The following is a 20,068-nucleotide window of genomic DNA, read 5'->3' as shown; positions in this document are numbered from 1 at the left end:
AGAAAGTCAGATTTATACAGTTTTAAAGCCAATTAAAATGGTCAAATGTCCCCACAAGTACTATAATACCGGTGTTTCTGTCCTTGTGGAAATATGTTGGTCCCCATGAAGAGAAATCCTGCAAAATTTTAATTTATACATACAAAAATGCAGAATGTTTTCTATGAGGGTTGTGTTTTGGTGTAAGGACTTGTGTTCAATGACAGAAAAAAACTGCATGAAAATCACATGTGGATAGTCTCCAAATGTTTTGGCATTGTGGAGATTTTTTTAAGGTAGTGTTTGCAGTCCAAAGTCTATTGGTCCTTTTAAGTAATTACATAAGTTGTGGTCTAGAATGTTACTTACAGAATAATACTCAGTTGGTACACTATTACGAGACAGAACAATAAATAATGTTACTTTTTATAACAGTCCTAATGCTCAATGTTTGGACCACAATGACAGCTAGTTTATTTTCACCAAACATAAACATCATTGAAGAACTGGAAAAAATTAAAAACATGGAAACAAAGATCAAATCCATGGAGCAGGAAATTGAGCGGCTAAAAGCAGAAAATGCAGGTAATGTAACAAAGCAATAAAATAGTTTGCTTTTCAAGATATAGATTGGCAAGTTCTACCATAAAAGCAATTTCCAGTGCAATCGCATTTTTAACAGCACTAATCTTAAACATTGTGGAATTAAAAAAAACTAAGTTATTAAATCTGTGATCTTCACTGTTTAAGTATGTGCTCAAGTTAATGATGATTTCATTATTTTAGTGCAAACAAACTGGAAGCTAGACAGATAAACATTGATGAATATTATCCAATAAAATGAAGATAACAGATCACAGTCTTCCACAAATCTCAAAATGTAAAGCCTTCCACAAAACGTTTTTTTTTTTTGGAAATGGTGTAATGCTTATTAATGATTATTTTGACACAAGCAAAAGAGCTGGAGAGCTTATTTTTATTTATTTATTTATTTATTTATTTATTGTAGTTACACCATGGTAACTGCTAATTAATTGGTTGCACTTTATTTTACAGTACATGCACTAGCATGAACTACTCTTATCTCCTTTACATAATGTTGGTGTTTTAGTTTATTTTGTTTATATACATTTTATGTATTAAGATCTATTTAATTTTAGTGCTTCTTAGTTATGTTTGGTTCATTGTATAATTTTTGTATTGTTTTTAGGGTGACAATTTTAACATCTGTCCATGGACAACGGATGAAAAATAGCCTTCTGGCTAATTGTGGTGCATTTGCAGCAGTGCTAATTAATGAACACTCTCCCTGCTAAATAAATTAAATAAATTTAAATAAAAATTAAAAACTAATGTGTATTTAGAGTATATTTTCCCGATGATACAAGTCAATGCCATGGTTTAATTTTACTTTAAAGGGCAGATTTTACAGTCTGAAAATGTGGAACTGGACTGTAAAAGTGCTACCAATTGACCAACATTAATAGGATCCCAAAAATAAAAGTTTGCTTACTTTCTTTCTTCTGTTGAACACAAAATAAGATATTTTGAAGAAAGCTGAAAGCTGTAATCATTGACTTCCATAACAGGAAAAATCTATCAAGGACCTTTTTGTTGATGTTCAACAAAAGAAAGAAAGCCAAAAAGGTTTTGGACAAGTAAAGTGTGAGTAAATGATGACAGAATTTTCATTTTGGGGTGAACCAGAAGTGTGAGAATGGAACTTGCCATTAAACATTGTCTTAACATAATATAAACCAGTTCATAAACCAGGCAAAATTCAACACAACATATATTTATTTTTTTAGTCCTCATGAAAAGTAGACATTTTTAAATAAAAAGGCAAAATGGTTTCTTTGAAGGTTGTTTTTCTCGGGGTAGACCTAGGCTCAGATGATAGAATAGACAGTTTATACAGTATACAAATTGCTCTGCCTTTGGATAGATGAAACATGAAAACATGTGCACGTCTAAAATGTCTAACACATTGTGATAAACAAGGCCAGATAGTTTATACAGGAAATTAAGAATAAATATTTGCAAGCCAAAGTCCCTACTGCTCAATAACAGATCAGGGTTTTGTGGAGTTATAAAGTTCAATAAGAGCAGCATTGAAGCTGGAAATGATATTTTTGTATGTGGTGGTCATTAAGGCACAGGATTTAAGAACATACCAAACTTATACACATCATGAAATTAAGAACTTGCAGCAAATGAGGAACTTTATTAAAAAAAGTTTAAGAAAGCTTAATGGAAAGTTGTTCTTTTCACTTGGTTGGTCATATTCTTCATGTTCATTTCTTTTCTAATTGATTGATTTACTTTGCAGGAAGGGTGAAAGTAGCCTTTTCAACCTCACTGTCAGATTCATCGGGTATGATATATATCGGCCCTTTTGCACAGGAAACTGATCTTGTTTATAATAAAATATTTACCAACATTGGAAATGCATATGATTGTGATACAGGTAAACAAACAAAAATAAAATCCATTGCTATTACTGTTGTATCTGGTCACTTGTCAAGTTTCTGCTGTTCTCAACAGGAATATTTACTGCACCAGTAAAAGGAGTCTATTTTTTCAACCTTGTGCTCTTTACTAATGATGCCGTATCAGCTGGGGTGAAACTGCTAAGGAATGGTAAACTTGTGGTTGGAGTGACAGATAACCCTCCTGAAAAAAAAGGAGACTATGAGGACACGGCGAGCAACTCTGTCAGTCTTCTTCTGGAAGAAGGGGACCAAATAAGCCTAAAACTTTTGGAAAACCGTCGTATCTACACAGATGGGTTCAAACGTAACACTTTTAGTGGACACCTTCTTTTTACTATCTAATGTTGTATTAAGATAAAATAATAAGCAAAATCTAATATTTCTGAAGCTGAGAAGTGAAAAAAAAAGTTTTTTAAATCATTAAACAATTCAATGACTCAAAAATATTCTGTCTCTAAAATCGTAATAGATCGTACTATTATGTCTTTCTTTTTTCTTTCCTTTATAACCTGTTTTAACACATTTTAATCTTTTAAATTATTTTTATTCTTTATTGTTTTTATTTTCATATACTTGTTTATTTTATTCCTGCAAAGTACTTTGAATTACCATTGTGTATGAAATGTGCTATAAAAACATCTCATCCATCTTTCAGATGTGGTTGTTAAAAATCCCAGGATGTCCTCCAAAAAAGAGTAAAGGTTTAACCCTGGCATGCTGGCCAAATTTGCCCACCGGCCTCTGTCCATCATGGCCTCCAAACCATCCCCATATCATAATGAGCTCCATGCACAGCTAGAGTTTTATAGCCAACGATAAACTTCCGGTGAAAGCTTAATGTGACTATTTTTTAACTCCACAAGGTTGTTTTAACAGCATCAATATTGTAATGTAATTACAATACATTCAGTAAAATAGACTTAGAGATAAAAGACTGTTGTAACCACAAGAGCTGTCAGTAGCAACAGGCTAGCGCAGAAATTCTATTGAAAATACTGGGGTAAAATAAACTCATATTTTAAAGACATGGCGGGGGGAAATGGAATTTAATGCAGTGCTTCTTGTCCGATGTGAGATCCACTTCATATCGTATATCTAACAGGCAGTGAAGAAAGCTGATTTTTAAAGACGTGACAGTTTTGCAATGAAAAGACCAGACCCTTGGGCTGCCTGGCTGAAAATTAAAAGTCTGTGTGCATATAACCCACTGGTTTTATCACGCCGTCTCCGCTCCACCAATCAGCTGGTGTGTGGTGTGGCCTGGTGCAATATAGCTGCTGTCATGTCATCCAGGTCGATTCTGCACACTGGTGGTGGATGAGGGGATTTCCCCTTAATGTGTAAAGCGCTTTGACTGTCTAGAAAACCACTATATAAATGTAAAGAATTAAATAAACTTGCCTTTCCTACCTTGCCTTTCCTGCCCAAAAGAAAAACCAGAGCACTGTTAAAAACCTAAATTTGAAGAAATATGCCTTTTTCCCTAAATAAAACCAGCTAACCTCAACCTGTTAAGTTGTTGTGTTATATTTATTTGGGAAAATATCATACAGCTTTATTTCACAGTATTTTGACACAGTAATTTCCTTTGGCTTAGAATAAATGACTGCATCAAATGTATTGACTGCAGTCAAATGTCTATTGGTCCTTTTAAACAATTATGCAATTATTAACATAATTTTACTTTATACGCCATACCAGACAAAACAAATAAATAATGTTGATATTTATAACAGTTGTAATGCTCAATATTTGGGCTGTAATGGCAGATGATTTATTTTCACCTAATATAAACATCATTGAAGATTTGAAAAAATTTTAATCATGGAAACAAGGATGAAATCATGGAAAGAAAACTGAATTTCGTTTGTATCATTTGTATCTTAATTTATTTTTTCAGTCAGTTATATACAAAATAAACGAATAAGGTTTAGGGTGAAATGACCACTATGGCCATTTCAGTTGAGCAGCCAAAACAAAAGGGCAAAACAAACTGTGAGCCTAAATAAGAGTAAAATATTCACGAGTGATGTCTTATTGTTAACTGTATGACTGAAAATAAAACAGTATAGCTCAGCCTATTTTAAACTGTTTTTTATTAATGACAAAGTCATCCATCGTGCCAGTCCAGTTTCACTTTGATTCATTTAATCAAATCATTTTAGCACAATAAGGACAACCTGGCTTTCCAAACTTAATGTTTTCAGCACTGAAATCGCATGTCCGATGGTCATTTTACATTGTGAACTTGCTTGAAGAAAGCATCAAACCTACCAAAAGACTTCTAACATTATTGACACCAGTTCATAAAAGTTAAAAACGAAGTCAACATTATGTCAACATACTGTTCTGTATTTAAAATGGCCAAATGTCCCCGCAAGTAATACAATCTAAAATCCAGACATTTTTGACCTTGTGGAGGAGCCTTTTTAGTAGTGTTTGCAGTCCAAAGTCTATTGGTCCTTTAAAAAAATTGTGCAAGTTGTGGTCTGTTACGAACATAAATAACTCCACTAACACCACTCCAATTTTACTTCACTACAACACAACTTTTATCCACTACCAGACAGAACAATAATGTTGATTACAACAGTCATAATGCTCAGTATCTGGGCTACAGCGGCAGATGATTTATTATCACCAAATATAAACATAACTGAACAATTGGGAAAGATTCAAATTATGGAAACAAGGATGGAATCCATGGAGAAGGAAATTGAGCGACTGAAAGCAGAAAAGGCAGGTAGGTAAGTAACAATTCCAGCAAAATGTTATTGACTACTTGCTTTCCAAGGCATACATTAACAAGGCCTACCATTAAAGTCATTTCTATGTAATAGTTTATTGTTGTTGTTCTCTATAGTAATCGCAAAGGATTATTAAAAAGTCATTTTGTAATGTGCAAAATCTAATTTAAAGGCTAATGTCCCAGAACGAGTGACAATATAATGAAGCAAAGCTATTTTTTTTTACATTGTGGAGACATATTTTGACCCCAATGAGGATATAAAAATATTTGATGAGTTCGGATGCAAAAACTTGACAAAAAGTGCCATCCAGAATTGTCTTCTACAATGAGCATTTTTCTCTGTCTCTGATGTTTATGTTCAGTTATTTCATGTTAAAATCGCTGAAAATAAGCTATTCCTTGCCATAAAAGTGAAATTACTGAATCAAGACATAAGAGCCTGTGAAAAATGCTAATTTTAAAACTTTAGAAGAAAATTTAAGATGGCACCTGGAGGTTTTTGCATCTGAACTGTTCATTTGTACGTCTCTTAAACCTTTCAATAAATTTTTTTTTTTTTGTGAAGTTTTAGGATAAGTTCAATGAGAGCACTGATAAAGCTGGAAATGATAATAATTGTGTTTTTAGAGTGTCGGTGCCAAAAAGACACAGGAGTTTATAAACATGACATTATGACCTCACAGGGAAGAGTAAATGCGGCTGAAGACAATGTTGAAGAGCTAAACAGCACGGAGAAAGGTGTTGTAGTATGATTATTATTCATATCTCTCTGACCACGCTCAAGAGGTCAGTTAAGAAAGTGCAATGCAAATATGTTCTTTTCCACTTACCTGATCATTTTCTTCTCATCTCTCTCTTTTCTGACTGTTAAAATAAATCTTTCTTTTCTTTTGCAGAGAGGGTGAAAATCGCCTTTTCAGCCTCACTATTATCTTCACATAACATCAGATATATTGGCCCTTATGCAGAAGATACCATGATTGTATATGGAAAAATATTTACCAACATTGGAAATGCATATAACACCACAACAGGTATCTGAATATAGTGTGGGGGAAAAAATGTATACTTTTGCAATGGTCACTTGTCAAGTTTCTGCTGTTCTCAACAGGAATATTCACTGCACCAGTGAAAGGAGTTTATTTCTTCAACCTTGTGCTCTTCACTCATGATGCCTTATCAGCTGGTGTGAAACTGCTAAAAAATGATGATCATGTGGTTGGAGTGACAGATAACCCTCCTACAGGAGACAAAGAGGACACTGCAAGTAACTCTGTGAGTCTTCTTTTGGAAGAAGGAGACCAGATAAGTGTAAAACTCATGGAGCACCGTCGTATCTACACAGATGGGTTTAAGCGTAACACCTTTAGTGGACACCTTCTTTTTACCATGTAATGTTGTAAAGCAATGATCTCAAACTCAATTCCTGGAGGGCCGCAGCTCTGCATAGCTTAGCTCCAACCGCCTCCAACTCACACCTACATAACTGTTTATATTCTTGAACACCTTTATTAGTTGGAACAGCTGTCATTAGGGTTGGAGCAGAACTGTGCAGAGCTGCGGCCCTCCAGGAATCAAGTTTGAAACCTATGTTGTAAAGGGATAGTTCACCAAAAAATGAAAATGCACATTTACTCACCTTTAATTAGTTCCAAACCTTTATAAATTACCTTATTCTGTTGAAGACAAAAGAAAAGATTTTGAAGAACTGGAAATGGTAACCATTGACATCAAAAGTATTTATTTTTCCTATAGAAAATGTCAATGGTTACAGATTTTTAGCTTTCTTAAAAATATATTCTTCTGTGTTCAACAGAATAAAAAAGCACTAAGAAGAACTATCCTTTAAGATGATGATGGTGATGATGAAAAGCCTTTATTTGTCGCATACACTTTTACATGTAGTGAAACTGAACCCCCCCCCTCCAGCGGCAGACACAACCATCACACATTTCAGGGGAAGACAGGTCAGACGACAGGTAGCTGTTAGAAAGATAAAACAAGATACATCAGGGAAGAAGGAGACGAAAAAGACCCTCTCAAACTGTCTATCAGTGATTGTCTATCTGTAGCTGTGTACATGTGTTTGTAAGCCTGTAGTCTCAACAGGTGTCCTTGGAACAGTGAGCAGAAATTCAGAGTGTCTTGTTATCTTGTCTGCAGGGGAAGTTGTTTGTCTCTAGCCAAGCCCGTCTGGCAGGAGAGTCACAGGGTAGCCGAAAGAGAAAAGGTTTTCAAATTTGGGTCAATATCTGCCAATTTTAGAGCTATCTAATGTCTGTCACTGGTCTCCAGGTCTATCCAAATCTCATTGCTAGTATCTCCCTGATGTTTTGCAATTTGCACTCCATAACCACAGTCAGAGTGCTAACAACCCTGCTCATTACCGTTTCAATCCAGCCAGCCAGCTTAGTTTGGTTTTGAACCGCACTGACCGCTTTTATCAATCGTCAATACCCCAGGTGTCAATTGCATACAGAGACCAGTTGATCAAATCCATAATTCCTTATTGTTCAGAGAGCAGGACAAGGAGTGCCTCAGAGATAGAATAAGACGAGAAAAGAGGAGCTAGCCAGAAGAGGTATGATAAATAAAAGTAGCAAAATCAAATATTTCTGAGACTGACATTTCAAAAATCAGCTTGAAAAGACAAAAAACATCAATAATGCAAATATGAGACAACAAGTAACAAAAACAATTTAAGTGTAGCACTTTTCCATATATGCAGTACTGTCTGTTGATTTTTGTTCATTATTTTTTTTTAAACGTGAGTGTCAAACATAATTATTTGATGATTAGACTATATATTGTTTAATGCATTGTATATTTGAATATAAATTTATACCTGTAAAGAACATGAAAAAACATTTAAATCCAAGAAAAAATGAACCTCTTTAGTAAAACCAGATAACCTGTTTAAGAGAAGCCCAAAATCTAAATTTACACACTTTTTACTCACCCTCAAACCTTCATGAGTTTCTTTCTTCTGCTGAACACAAAAAAAAATCTAAAAGAATGCTGAAAACTTATAAACCATTGACATCCATTAGAAAAAACAACTATTATGAAAGTCAATAGTCAATATTATTCAATATTATCATATATTGTGTTTAACTGAAGGAGGTAACACATACAGTAAGGGTTGGAAACAAGTAAAGGGTGAGTAAATGTTTCAACAGTTTTCCTTATTTAGTGAACTATCCCTTTAAGTTGTCTAATATTTGAGAAAACAATAAAGGCATTTCCTATTCATTTGGGAAAATAAAATACAGCTTTACATCACTTTTTTTACAGTATTTTGTCACTGTAATTCCCATGTGGCCCTGAACAAATACTTTTTTTTAAATGCAGTGTTTGCAGTACAAAGTCTATTGGTCTTTTTAAACAATTACGCAAGCTGTGGTCTTTAAGAATGTTACTAACAGAATGTTACTCAGTTAATACATCTCTACCAGACGGACAATATATAATGTTGGTTTTTATAACAGTTGTAATGCTCAGTGTTTGGGCAACAACAGCAGATGATTTATTTTCACCAAATATAAACATCCTTGAAGAATTAGGAAAAATTAAAGTCATGGAAACAAAGATGAAATCCATGGAGCAGAAAATTGAGCAACTGAAAACTGAAAATGCAGGTAATGTGACACCTTGTACTCTGTTTTTAATATAGACAAAAATCTTTTGAAAGAAACGTTAGAAAGGTTGCTTTCCTATGTGTAGATTGACAAGTCCTATCATAAAATAATTTCAGGTGCAAAACTGTTTTCCTTTTAATAATAGCAGCTTAATAATCTGTAACACTGTGGACTATTTGAAAGTACATTTCTAAATCTGATCTTCACTGTTCATGTGTGTGCTGACAAGTTAATGACTGGTTCATCATTTTAGCACAAGCAAAGAAACTGGAAGACAAACAGAACCACATTAATCAACTACTTCAAAAAAGTGAAGGTAACAATGGATTACAGCCACTGATTAATACATATTTTTGGTACATTTAAAAAGAGCCAATCAAACAGTTAAGGCTAACAACAGAAAGGTTTTAATGATTAACTAATGCTTACCCATTGTTTATTACTTGATTTTAGGGCAAGCAAAGGACCTGGAGATATTGCGTTCAACAACAACTGACATAACAATGAAAATCGATAGTTTAATAAAACAAAGCGAAGGTAATGTATCTATAGTATTGGTATATATTTCACTATTTATCATACAAGACTTATAAATGGGGTTAACTGTCTTGTATAATTTACTTATTTATTTATTTCACCATTAACTCTTAAAGAGGTTGTTCACTCAAAAATGTCAATTTCATGTGTAATTTACTCATCCTCAGGCCATATAAGATGTGGGTGATTTTTATACAGTAGAACATGAAAGGAGATTTTTTAGCTGGAACTTATGAGGTCTTATGAAGCAAAACTAATGTTTGGTGCAAAAACTGAACAGTGTTTACAACTTTATAACCTTGTTTTTCAATCTCCGGACAAATGTTTTTTCAACTAAAATATGCACTACAAGCGTGTAGTCATATATTGACTCATAGGCTGTCTTCTCTCTCTGACTGTATAAAAAAAATCCCCCCTGTACCCTTAGATAATGCACTGATTGAGGAAGCAGATATTTGTAGTGGTATCTAAAACTACAGTGGTCAACCTGAAGTGCACTCCAGATTGAGGACCAACAGGAGGGAGTCTGACAATCAAGCCTAAGTGCTGATTTAAATCGTGTTCTATATAAAAGCAACGACACACTATAGAAGGAATATTTACTATATTAAAAGGAGTTTTTGTTACACCTCAATTTGATATATTAGAAACAGCTTCTATTTCTTGCAGCTGAACAACAAAAAACTGACATTAATCACCTCAGGTTCACCTCATGTGCTTTATTCAGTGTTAAATGCTAACAATGTGAGTTTAAATGTCGTTTTACATGACCTTGATAGTCATACTACTGAAAGCAGCAGCAGGACATTCACCTCAGATCTTGAAATTAAATTTTAGAACATTGACTTAAAACCAACACATATCAGTGATTTAGCATGTAGCCAATGTTTAATAATATTAAAGAGGTTTGATATGTATTTATTGGATTATAAAGTAGCTTTTCGTGAGTCAGTGCATTTTCTGAGCTTCTGAATGGCTGTATTTAAATTTCTGTCGTTTCGTCTGGCGCAAACAGCCAAACTGCAAACCTTGTCACATACAGTAGCATGTTGTTAGGACTCGCGGTTACAATGTAACCCGCTCATCTAATGTTTACGTTCATAATATTTATATTTCTTGCTAATTAATAACCACCTCATGTGGAACTCTGAAACCGCGTCCTATTTTGGAGTCTAATACTGTCCACCGGAGGTCACACTTTGGTCACAGGCGTATGCTTTGAGAGCCTTTCTGAAATGAGGCAACCCTGGGTGTAGAACATGGTGTAGAAATATAATGGCAGTGGGCGGGTTAAAAGAACCAAATCAAAGCCCAAGTGGTGCTCACTGCAGAGCCACTTGGGCGGAGCTGAGCTCCAGCAAGGGGGAGCTTGAGCTCCAGCTCCTCCTTCCTTGCACTTCTTCTACGAGTGATGTCACTGGGGGATGGGGTTAGGGGTGGGGTGTTTGTGCGCATTAAAACACCTTACAGGAGGAGGAGCGAGAGATCAAGCTCCCCCTCGCTGGAGCTCAAATGGCTCTGCAGCGAGCAGTGCAAAGACAGCATTTTCAAAGCAGAGTGACTGACTTCAGCACTGTTTTTGAGATAAACAAGAATGTTCAGCATGCTTCTGTAATATCTGCAAACATTTTATGGTATTTTATGCTTTAGAAGAGTCAAAACTTAATTGTTAGATTATCGTTTTACATGATGGAAATCAAAATACTTTGTTTCATTGTCTCAGTAGACAGCTTGCTAAGAGTTAAATAATGATCAAAGGATGATCTGACCAAGAAGTAGATAATTTAATCCATCTGAGGCAGGGCCGGCCCAAGCCTTCAGGGGGCCCTAAGCAGGATTTTATTTGGGGCCCCCTCGGTGCAAACAATGTGACAAATTATCGTCGATCCTTGATTTATTTGCACACTGTAAATTTAAAACATGCATTATCGATTTTATTTGCTGTAGTTGTGTTGCTTAAATCATAAAATATGTTTAAAGACAAATCCAAATATTATACTGCAGAAACAACTGCCTATTGATCAACTGCCTATTGATCAACTGCCTATTGATGCCACAAAAAACAATTAGACACAAAACATTAATCTAAGCTGTAATTAATGTTGACAGAAACAAATACAGCTGGAAGTAGCCAATAGCATACTTATTATTATTATTATTATTCAGTCACAAAACGCTGCCAAACAGTCAAGAATAGTGACAATAAAGATCATTTTTTAAAAATGGATAAATGTTAACACTGAAAAAAATGCATTTTGTAGTTCAAATAGCTTAAAACTGTTTACATCAAATTCTAATTAAATCAGGAAGCATTTTCTAGACATATTCGCATATAGCATATTACTAAATATCTAGAAAAAAAAAATCAGTTTTCAGAAATAATTCTAAATTAAGTGAATTTTTTTCTGTAAAGTGAACAAATTAATCTGCCAATGAGATAAGTAAAATAATCTTACTTAAAACCAAAAACAATATTCTTTTATTTACCCTAATTGGCAGATTATTGAGCTTTTTTAATGAAAAAAAAAACGCACATAATTTTGACTAAAAATCTGTCTAGAAAATGTTTATTGGTTAAATTTTTTTTAGATATTTGGACTAGACAAAAAAAGAAGAAAGCAAATCATTTTTGCAGTGTATTTACCATCCATAGTTAATGGCTGTGTAATAAGAAATTTGAAACAAATGTATAAATCAGAAGCTTATTTTTTATCACCAAGTTTATGAAGCGTTTTGCTGCTGTGCCGTGCACTGTTGCTTCAATCACGATATCAGTGATTCTGCGATAAATCAACAGAAAAGCAATCACAAATATATCATGAAAAAAATGCATCAAAAATGAAAAAAAATTTATAAAAAAATGCAAAAAGGAAAAAATACATCAAAAGGTTGATTCATTTCTTTTAATGACAGCATGTTTATAAAATTGCAACAATGAAAAACAAGTGCACAGCTGTCAAACAACTTCACAATGCTGATGTGCAAAGAGCAGTTTGTGATTGAAAATCACAATCATCTCTATCATAGCAGCAGAATCTCAATTTTGTGGAATAGGCATTTAAGAAAACAGTCAAAATAGTCAATTATTGCTTTCTAGTTTTCTGTAAACTTAAAACAACTTGATGAACTTATTTTATGAAAACATGGAAACATTTTATGCTTAGCCCTGGTTTATTTTGAATAAACAATCATGCAATAAATATTTGTAATATTTTTAATGCATTAATATTTTTTCTTTAACTGATCAGAATGCTCTGAGAGGTGAGAACAGACTCCTCTGATCGCGTATGAAGTTTTCAGCAGTGGAGAACATCAGTTATTTACTCATCTATTTTAAAAGATTTTTTAATTACCCTAATATTTTTAGCCAAAATACCATCTACAAGACTTTGCCAAAATCTGTAATGGTTAAATAAACGCAAGGCCTTTTCAATTATATGTTCACCTCATATTGATATCTTTATCTAATACATATTTTGGCGGAATTAAAAAGTTTGAGCACATTTAAGTCACAGCACTGCCCGGCGGGCACGCCCGAGCGATATAGCGAAGTGAAAGCGCATCTGTGAGGAAGAAACTAGCGGAAAATTCGGGGGAGCTGGATGTCTGAAACACAAATACCTTGGTCCAGCTTGGACAGAAGAATGTCCGTATGCCTGAGATTTGTAGAGGGTGTACTGTATCTAAAGCGGTAAAGCAGTCAGTGTGAAAGACTGATTAATTAATTCATATCTTTTGTAAATTTAGATAAGTATCGATACGTGGCGCCAGAATATCTATCGCGGCCGAAAATAACATGATAAATGGGCATATGTTTTGTCCCACCCCTTATCCATAACCCAACAAACAAACATAAAATGAAAGTCACTCATTCATTTCGTGCACTCTTGGGGGCCCCCTGGTGGCCACGGGGCCCTAAGCAGCCGCTTAGTTCGCTTATGCCTTGGGCCGGCTCTGATCTGAGGGGTTCATCCCTTCTGGTGCAGCGCACTCAGTGCTCGAATTCACTCACTCGCTGTCATTCAATTTAGTGGACTAGAGTAGGGAATACCAAATAGGCGTTTTGGGGCTGATTTTGGATACAACTTTTGTGGTAACTTTTTTTTTGTGCACACAAATACATCATTATCTGACTTTTTTGTCAATTAATTCATGGATTATGTTTTAGTTCCAAAAGTGGCTTTCTCCGTTTCTCTGTCGTCCACTGTCGGACCACACAGCAGTTTACACGGCTTGATTTACAAACACATCTTCCTCAATAATGGAGATGCTTATGATTCAAACACAGGTACAGAAAATTACTTTACATGTTGTGAATGTGACCTTGTAAAATGTTTGGATGATTTAAGTACATTTTTTGTCTGGTTCAGGAATCTTTACAGCACCAGTGAAAGGGGTGTATGCATTCTGGCTCTTCTCCAAGGCCTATGGAAGTGCAGATAAAGCAGTCGTCGCAGGCCTGTTTAGAAATGGACAGCATGAAATTTCAACATACGCGCGGCAAAGCAGTGGTTTTATTGGCTCTTCAAATGGAGTTTCTTTGTTGTTGGAGAAGGGAGATAAAGTTAATGTGAATCTCTATTCTGGATACTGGATTTTCGACAATGAACACCATCACAGCACATTCAGTGGACATCTGCTTTTCCATCTGTGAATGTAAAATACTCATCTTTATTTTGTCAAGACTGTGTATTCTAAGCTCAATCAGTAGCACTGGTTTGGTTTACCCAGATTAGAGATTAAATTTACTAACTGAAAGTAAACTTTTGAAGTAAAACTTCCGGTTTTTTTCACCATGATGCAATAAATCATTTGTGTAATGTCACTCGTATGAGTGTTATCTCAAGATCTGTGTTGTGATCTGTTATGTTTGTACTAGAGTGAAGGAAGAATTGTTTGAACTAATTAAACATTATTTGACTATATGGTTTACTGATGCTTGGTGAAGCAAGAAAATAATACGGTCCAAAAGTTGCATGTTACGTGTAATTTGTATTGTTTGTTCTCTACCTGAAACATTAATGCTTGTATTCAGCTAGCTGAGACATTTTTCATTTCACATTTAAGCATTTTTTTTCCCACATACATTTGACTTTTCTCACTTTTAGCTCAATACTGCAATGCTGTGTTTAGACATTGAAATTTATATCCCTATATTTGTCACATGTATTGTGAAAAATATATACTTTGAAGGCGATCTCTGAACTCTGATATTTGCTTTTCTGACAATGAACACCATCAATAAACAAAAAAACACAAGGTTTACTCTCCAGAATCCTTTTATATCAAGACTGTAATCAAAAAACATATTACGCCAGTGTTTAGAAATCCTTAGCTTCTAATTTGTGTTATTCTCAAAGCAGTCTGATAAATTAACTTAACATAAATAATTAAAATAAAATGATCCATGAGAGAAATATATACTGTATGATCTTCTATAAAGCTTTTGAAAATCAAAATAGACTTATATTGTAACTTATATAATTATTTTGGACTGAGGTATGCAGAAGAGCATCTCTGAACGCACAACACGTCAAACCTTGAGGCAGATGGGCTACAGCAGCAGAAGACCGCACTCTCTGTCAGCTAAGAAAACAGGAAACTGAGGCTACAATTCACACAGGCTCAACAAAATTGGACAATAGAAGATTAGAAAAACGTTGCCTGTTCTGATGAGTCTCGATTTCTGCTGCGGTATTCAGATGGTAGGGTCAGAATTTGGAATCGACAACATGAAAGCATGAATCCATCGAACTTTGTATCAATGGTCCAGGCAGGCTGCTGGTGGTGTAATGGTTAGGGATTTTTCTTGGCACACTCTGGGCCCGTTCGTACCAATTGAGCATTGTGTGAACACCACAGCCTACCTGAGTATCGTTGCTGACCATGTCCATCCCTTCATAACCACAGTGTACCCATCTTCTGATGGCTACTTCCAGCAGGATAACGCGCCATGTCATAAAACGTGAATCTCAGAGGCAGTTCTGAAGGCAAAAGGGGGTCCAACCCGGTACTAGTAAGGCATACCTAATAAAGTGGCCGGTGAGTAACTATTGCTTCAAAATGTACTTTTTATAGTCTAAAGTCTACCAGTCTATGTAAACAATTACGCAAGGTGTTGTTCTGCCTTCAAGACTATAAAAAAAGAATTCAGCACACGGCTTTACTGCATTATAACAGCAAAAAAATGTGGATTCTTATAACAGTTGTACTACTCAATGTGTGGACCATTCCGGCAGAAAATGTACTCACACCGAACATAAACATCCTTGAAGAATTAAACAAAATAATGGATTTGGAAAAAAGGATGAAATCAATGGAGACAGAAATGGAGCGACTAAAAACCGAGAAGGAAGGTATGTTACAGAATCCAACACACTTTACATGACACAATCTGTATCTTATACAAACTGCACTGGTTTGCACATTATACATATATTTATTTACCACCACACAGCATTACTGAAACCTTCTAACTTTTAAGCATCTGCTAAATGACTAAATGTAAATGTAAATTAACTCCATACTATGAAATCACTGATATCAAGTAGGTTACAAATGTTAAATTGATAGTTCACCCAAAACTGAAAATTCAGTGATCATTTACTCACGCTTTACTTCTTCTAAACCTGTTTGACTTTCTTTTTTTCTGTTGAAGATATTTTGAAGAAAGCTGAAAACCTGTAACCATTGTCTTCCAATAGTATTTGTTTTTCCTAGTCAATGGATTCAGGTTTTCAGTGTTCTTCAAATGACCTTTGATTTCGTCTCTCATAAAAATGAAAGATATTCTTTCTTTAGCTGCATTTGACACTGTCGTTCATAGCATACTTCTTGATAGGGCTGTCTGGGACGGTCCTTAAATGGTGCAGATCTTACCTCGAAGGAAGAGGTTACTATTTCAGTATAGGTGACCACCATAGGTCGAGTTGGGACACCCAGGATGCGTGTCCCACAAGGTTCAAGTCTGGCACCTCCTCTGTTTAACGTCTCACTGAGCCAAATAATGAGAAAGAAACAAACCTCTGACCATATGCTGATGACACTTGGATCTGTTTAGCCTTATTGCCTAAAGACTACTATTGACACCCTCTGCCAGCGCATTGATAAAATGAACAGTTGGATGTGCCAAACCTTCTTCAGTTAAACAAAGAGAAAAAGTTATTGCGTTTGGGAACAGACATGAGGTTCTTAAGGTGAATGCGTACATTGGCTCTAGAGATCAAACAACAAAAATTAAGGTCAAGAATCTGGGTGTTATTCTGGGGTCCGATATGACTGGATGAGTATCTCCAGGTGGAAATAGAGAATAAAGAAAATAATTAGCGTAGCTTATGTTTATTGTGTATTTAAATGAGATGCAAAAATAAAGTGTTATACATGAAAATAGTGGTTATATAAAACAAACATAGAAACAAACATGTAAAGTATATGAGTATTTCTAACAAAATGTCTGGTGCATGAAGACAGGAGGAGTGTGTCCAGGAGGAGGTCTTTAGGTTTTGAACCAGGAGAGTGTGCCTGAGCCTCGGACATTATCAGGAAGGCTATTCCAGAGTTTAGGAGCCATAAATGAGAAGGCTCGACTTCCTTTAGTAGACTTTGCTATTCTAGGTACTACCAGAAACCCTGAGTTTTGAGATCCTAAAGAGTGGGTTGGGTTGGAAGGTTGGTTAGATAGTCATGTGACAGCACTAACTAAATCAGTGTACTATCTCAAAAACATTGTAGAATTAGATGCTTTGTTTCTGTTGAAGACTTGGAGAAACTTGTTCATGCTTTTATCAGCAGCAAGGTGGATTACTGTAATGGACTCCTCAAAGGCCTCCCCAAAAAGATAGTCAGACAGTTGCAGCTCAATCAGAACGCTGCTGCCAGGATTCTGACTAGAACCAGAAAATCAGAGCACATCACACCTGTCCTCAGGTGTTTACACTGGCTCTCAGTTACACTCAGAACAGATTTTTAAAGTATTATTACTTGTCTATAAATCACTAAATGGCCTAGGACCTCAATACATTACAGATATGCTCACTGAATACAAACAGATCACTCAGATCATTAGGATCAACTGAATTAGAAATTCCAAGAGTTCAGTCAAAGCTTCTGGTGCTGGAATCAGCTTCCGGAAATGATTAGATGTGCTCCAACATTAGGCTCATTCAAATCAAGACTGAAAACACATCTGTTTGCTGTGCCTTTACTGAATGAGTACTGTGCTATGTCTGACAGATCGCACTATTATGTCTTTCTTTACGTTTTCATTTCCTTTTAAAACCTGTTTTAACACATTTTAACGTTTTTACGAATTTTTGTTGTTTGTTTTTATTTCTTAAACTTGTTTCTTTTATTCTTGCTTATGTAAAGCACTTTAAATTACTATTGTGTGTGAAATGAGCTATATGAATAAACTTGCCTTGCCTAGAATTGAAAAATGTAAAATAAATGTAAAGAGACTTCTTTGAGAACCTTTTGAAACCTCTTACTGACTCTAAACTTTTTTGTTTGCTTTTAAGTTCCTAAACTTGCTTTCTCAGCCTCTCTGTTGACCACTTTTGGACCTCAAAGCGTCGGACCTTTTTATAACGGTTTCCACACTCTCCTTTACAAACACGTCTTCCTCAATTTTGGAAGTGCCTATGATCCAAACACAGGTGAATTTAAACTTATATCCCTGTAACTTTCTATCAAACTATCATTTAATTATCATTTTAACCTTTGTTGGATACAGGAATTTTTACAGCACCTGTGAAGGGAGTCTACGTGTTCACGGTTTTCTCAAAGGCTATTGGAAATCACGAGAGAGCCGTTACCGCTGGCCTGTTTAAAAATGACCAGCATATTGTTTCTACACATGGACATCAAGCAGATGGTTTCATCAGCTCTTCAAACGGAGTCTCTCTGCTGCTAGATGAAGGGGATAAAATGAAAGTCAATCTCTATCCTGGACAATGGATTTTCGACAATGGAGAACACCATCACAGCACATTCAGTGGACATCTGCTATTTGCCATGTGATCTTGCAGAGGTTTTTATTCGCCACAAAAACTGATAAATAAAGCATGTGGAATTCTCAAAAAAGATGAACTCTTATAATATTCATATAATAAAATCATCGCAAACATTCTTCATATCATGGCTTAGTTTAAGGCAATAGTGTCTTTAGTGCAGAATGCTCCATTCATGTCAATTTAAAAGACTAGTTCACTTCCATGATGATTGGTCACCATTGACTTCCATTGTATTTTCCCCTACTCTAGATCAATGGTGTTCTTCAACGGTTTAGCTATAATTTTTTTACTGTTTAGCAGAAGAAAGAAACTCGAACTAGTAGAGGATGATTTACTGACAGAATTTTCACTCTGGATGTGAACTAGTCCTTTTAATAAAAATGAGAATGCCTCTTTAAATTACAACTAATAAACATACTGTGATTGTGTATGGACTATGAGAAAGTCAGCCTTTCCAGGACAGAAAGTACAGCTGACCCTGTGTATCGCCACAAACAAACTCCCTGGGGTCATGTGGATTAACCTCCAGCACCCTGACAGGAGCTCCACACACAAACATGCCAACCTGTAAAGCATAGAGAAAGTGGGAAACAAACAGTAAGGAAATGGAATATCCACTCATATACTGTATGCACCTTGTGTAACAGCAAGATGAAAATGACCTGTTTCTTAGAGCGTCTGTCCCATAGTTTGATGGTTCTGTCATGAGATGCTGAGATGATAAGGGTCTCTGTTAACCGCAGTACGCTCACTTTATCTGTGTGTGCCTAGAGACCAGTCAACAACCACAAAGTCAGCAATTTACATGACATTTGATTATTATATTATAGCTATATTATCTACGAGGAAAGCGAAAGAACACTTGCCGGTCTTCTCTGAGTCCAGGTGGTCATATTAGGAGGTTGATTGAACCATATGTTCCCTTTAAAATCCCCACACACAAAGAAGTCTGAAGAAAAAAAAATGTATAGATAATTCAAAAACTACTGAATCTCACTTTGTAAAAAATTCACATGATGACCACTAGAGGTCTATCCGCTTGTTAAGTGTGACATCAGGCGAAGCGGCTTCAGGGTCCAAGCGCCATACCAAACTGTATGGGCAGGCTCATCAAATGGTAACAATAAACGTTTACAAAAAGCTGTAATACTTTGAAAATCACGATCGCATTATAGAGGGTGGGCCATTTATATGGATACAGCTTAATAAAATGGAAATGGTTGGTGATATTAACGTCCTGTTTGTGGCACATTAGTATATGTGAGGGGGCTCATGAAAGAATAAAGTTACGTTAAAACCAAGCACACCATTGTTTTTCTTGTGAAATTCCCAATAAGTTTGATGTGTCACATGACCCTCTTCCTATTGAAAAAACAAAAGTTGGATCCAAGATGGCGACATCAAAAAGGGCACCATGGTCACCACCTATCTTGAAAAGTTTAGTTTGCCCCCTCACATATAATAATGTGCCACAAACAGGGCATGATTATCACCAACCATTCCATTTTATTAAGGGGTATCCATATAAATGGCCCACCCTGTACATATACATGTCAGGAAGTAATAATTTTTTTTTTATAAATTGTTAAAATATTGGTGTCGGTGATGCAGCAAGTCCAGAGACTGTTGTGTACACCATGATTTTATATAAATAGACATTAC

General features: G+C 35.4%; 5 protein-coding genes across 5 annotated transcripts in view; 4 read left to right on the top strand and 1 right to left on the bottom strand.

The window, feature by feature from the left end:
• The first annotated feature begins 338 nt into the window (after positions 1–338).
• On the top strand, positions 339–3,963 carry cbln9 (cerebellin 9). The gene is made up of 3 exons (XM_056467475.1): positions 339–564; positions 2,309–2,446; positions 2,524–3,963. Exons 1-3 carry the CDS (start codon positions 396–398, stop codon positions 2,811–2,813), a joined length of 597 nt encoding a protein of 198 aa, XP_056323450.1. The 5' UTR covers positions 339–395; the 3' UTR covers positions 2,814–3,963.
• Positions 3,964–5,010: 1,047 nt separating this feature from the next.
• Positions 5,011–8,531, top strand: cbln14 (cerebellin 14). The gene is made up of 4 exons (XM_056478839.1): positions 5,011–5,214; positions 5,848–5,958; positions 6,117–6,254; positions 6,332–8,531. The coding sequence occupies exons 1-4, from the start codon at positions 5,049–5,051 to the stop codon at positions 6,613–6,615; spliced, it is 699 nt and encodes a 232-aa protein (XP_056334814.1). The 5' UTR covers positions 5,011–5,048; the 3' UTR covers positions 6,616–8,531.
• Positions 8,532–8,576: 45 nt separating this feature from the next.
• On the top strand, positions 8,577–14,318 carry cbln10 (cerebellin 10). Its single transcript, XM_056478826.1, has 5 exons — positions 8,577–8,858; positions 9,112–9,174; positions 9,312–9,395; positions 13,564–13,683; positions 13,766–14,318. The coding sequence occupies exons 1-5, from the start codon at positions 8,633–8,635 to the stop codon at positions 14,047–14,049; spliced, it is 777 nt and encodes a 258-aa protein (XP_056334801.1). The 5' UTR covers positions 8,577–8,632; the 3' UTR covers positions 14,050–14,318.
• A 1,225-nt stretch (positions 14,319–15,543) lies between these two features.
• LOC130245985 (complement C1q-like protein 3) lies at positions 15,544–18,413 on the top strand. Its single transcript, XM_056478804.1, has 3 exons — positions 15,544–15,751; positions 17,912–18,049; positions 18,127–18,413. The coding sequence occupies exons 1-3, from the start codon at positions 15,583–15,585 to the stop codon at positions 18,411–18,413; spliced, it is 594 nt and encodes a 197-aa protein (XP_056334779.1). The 5' UTR covers positions 15,544–15,582.
• Positions 18,414–18,485: 72 nt separating this feature from the next.
• tep1 (telomerase-associated protein 1) overlaps positions 18,486–20,068 on the bottom strand; it is a 46,330-nt gene continuing 44,747 nt past the window's right edge. The window contains exons 54-56 of the mRNA XM_056478815.1: positions 19,273–19,355; positions 19,069–19,173; positions 18,486–18,971 (exon numbers count right to left, since the gene is read on the bottom strand). Of these exons, the coding sequence (XP_056334790.1) occupies positions 18,852–18,971; positions 19,069–19,173; positions 19,273–19,355 (308 nt within the window). The 3' untranslated portion in view covers positions 18,486–18,851. The remainder of the gene's footprint in view (positions 18,972–19,068; positions 19,174–19,272; positions 19,356–20,068) is intronic.

This window comes from Danio aesculapii, chromosome 2 (assembly GCF_903798145.1).
Source record: "Danio aesculapii chromosome 2, fDanAes4.1, whole genome shotgun sequence".
NCBI classification, from domain to species: Eukaryota; Metazoa; Chordata; class Actinopteri; order Cypriniformes; family Danionidae; genus Danio; species Danio aesculapii.
Note: the sequence above shows the minus strand (reverse complement) of the source record. Positions and strands in the feature narration are given on the sequence as shown.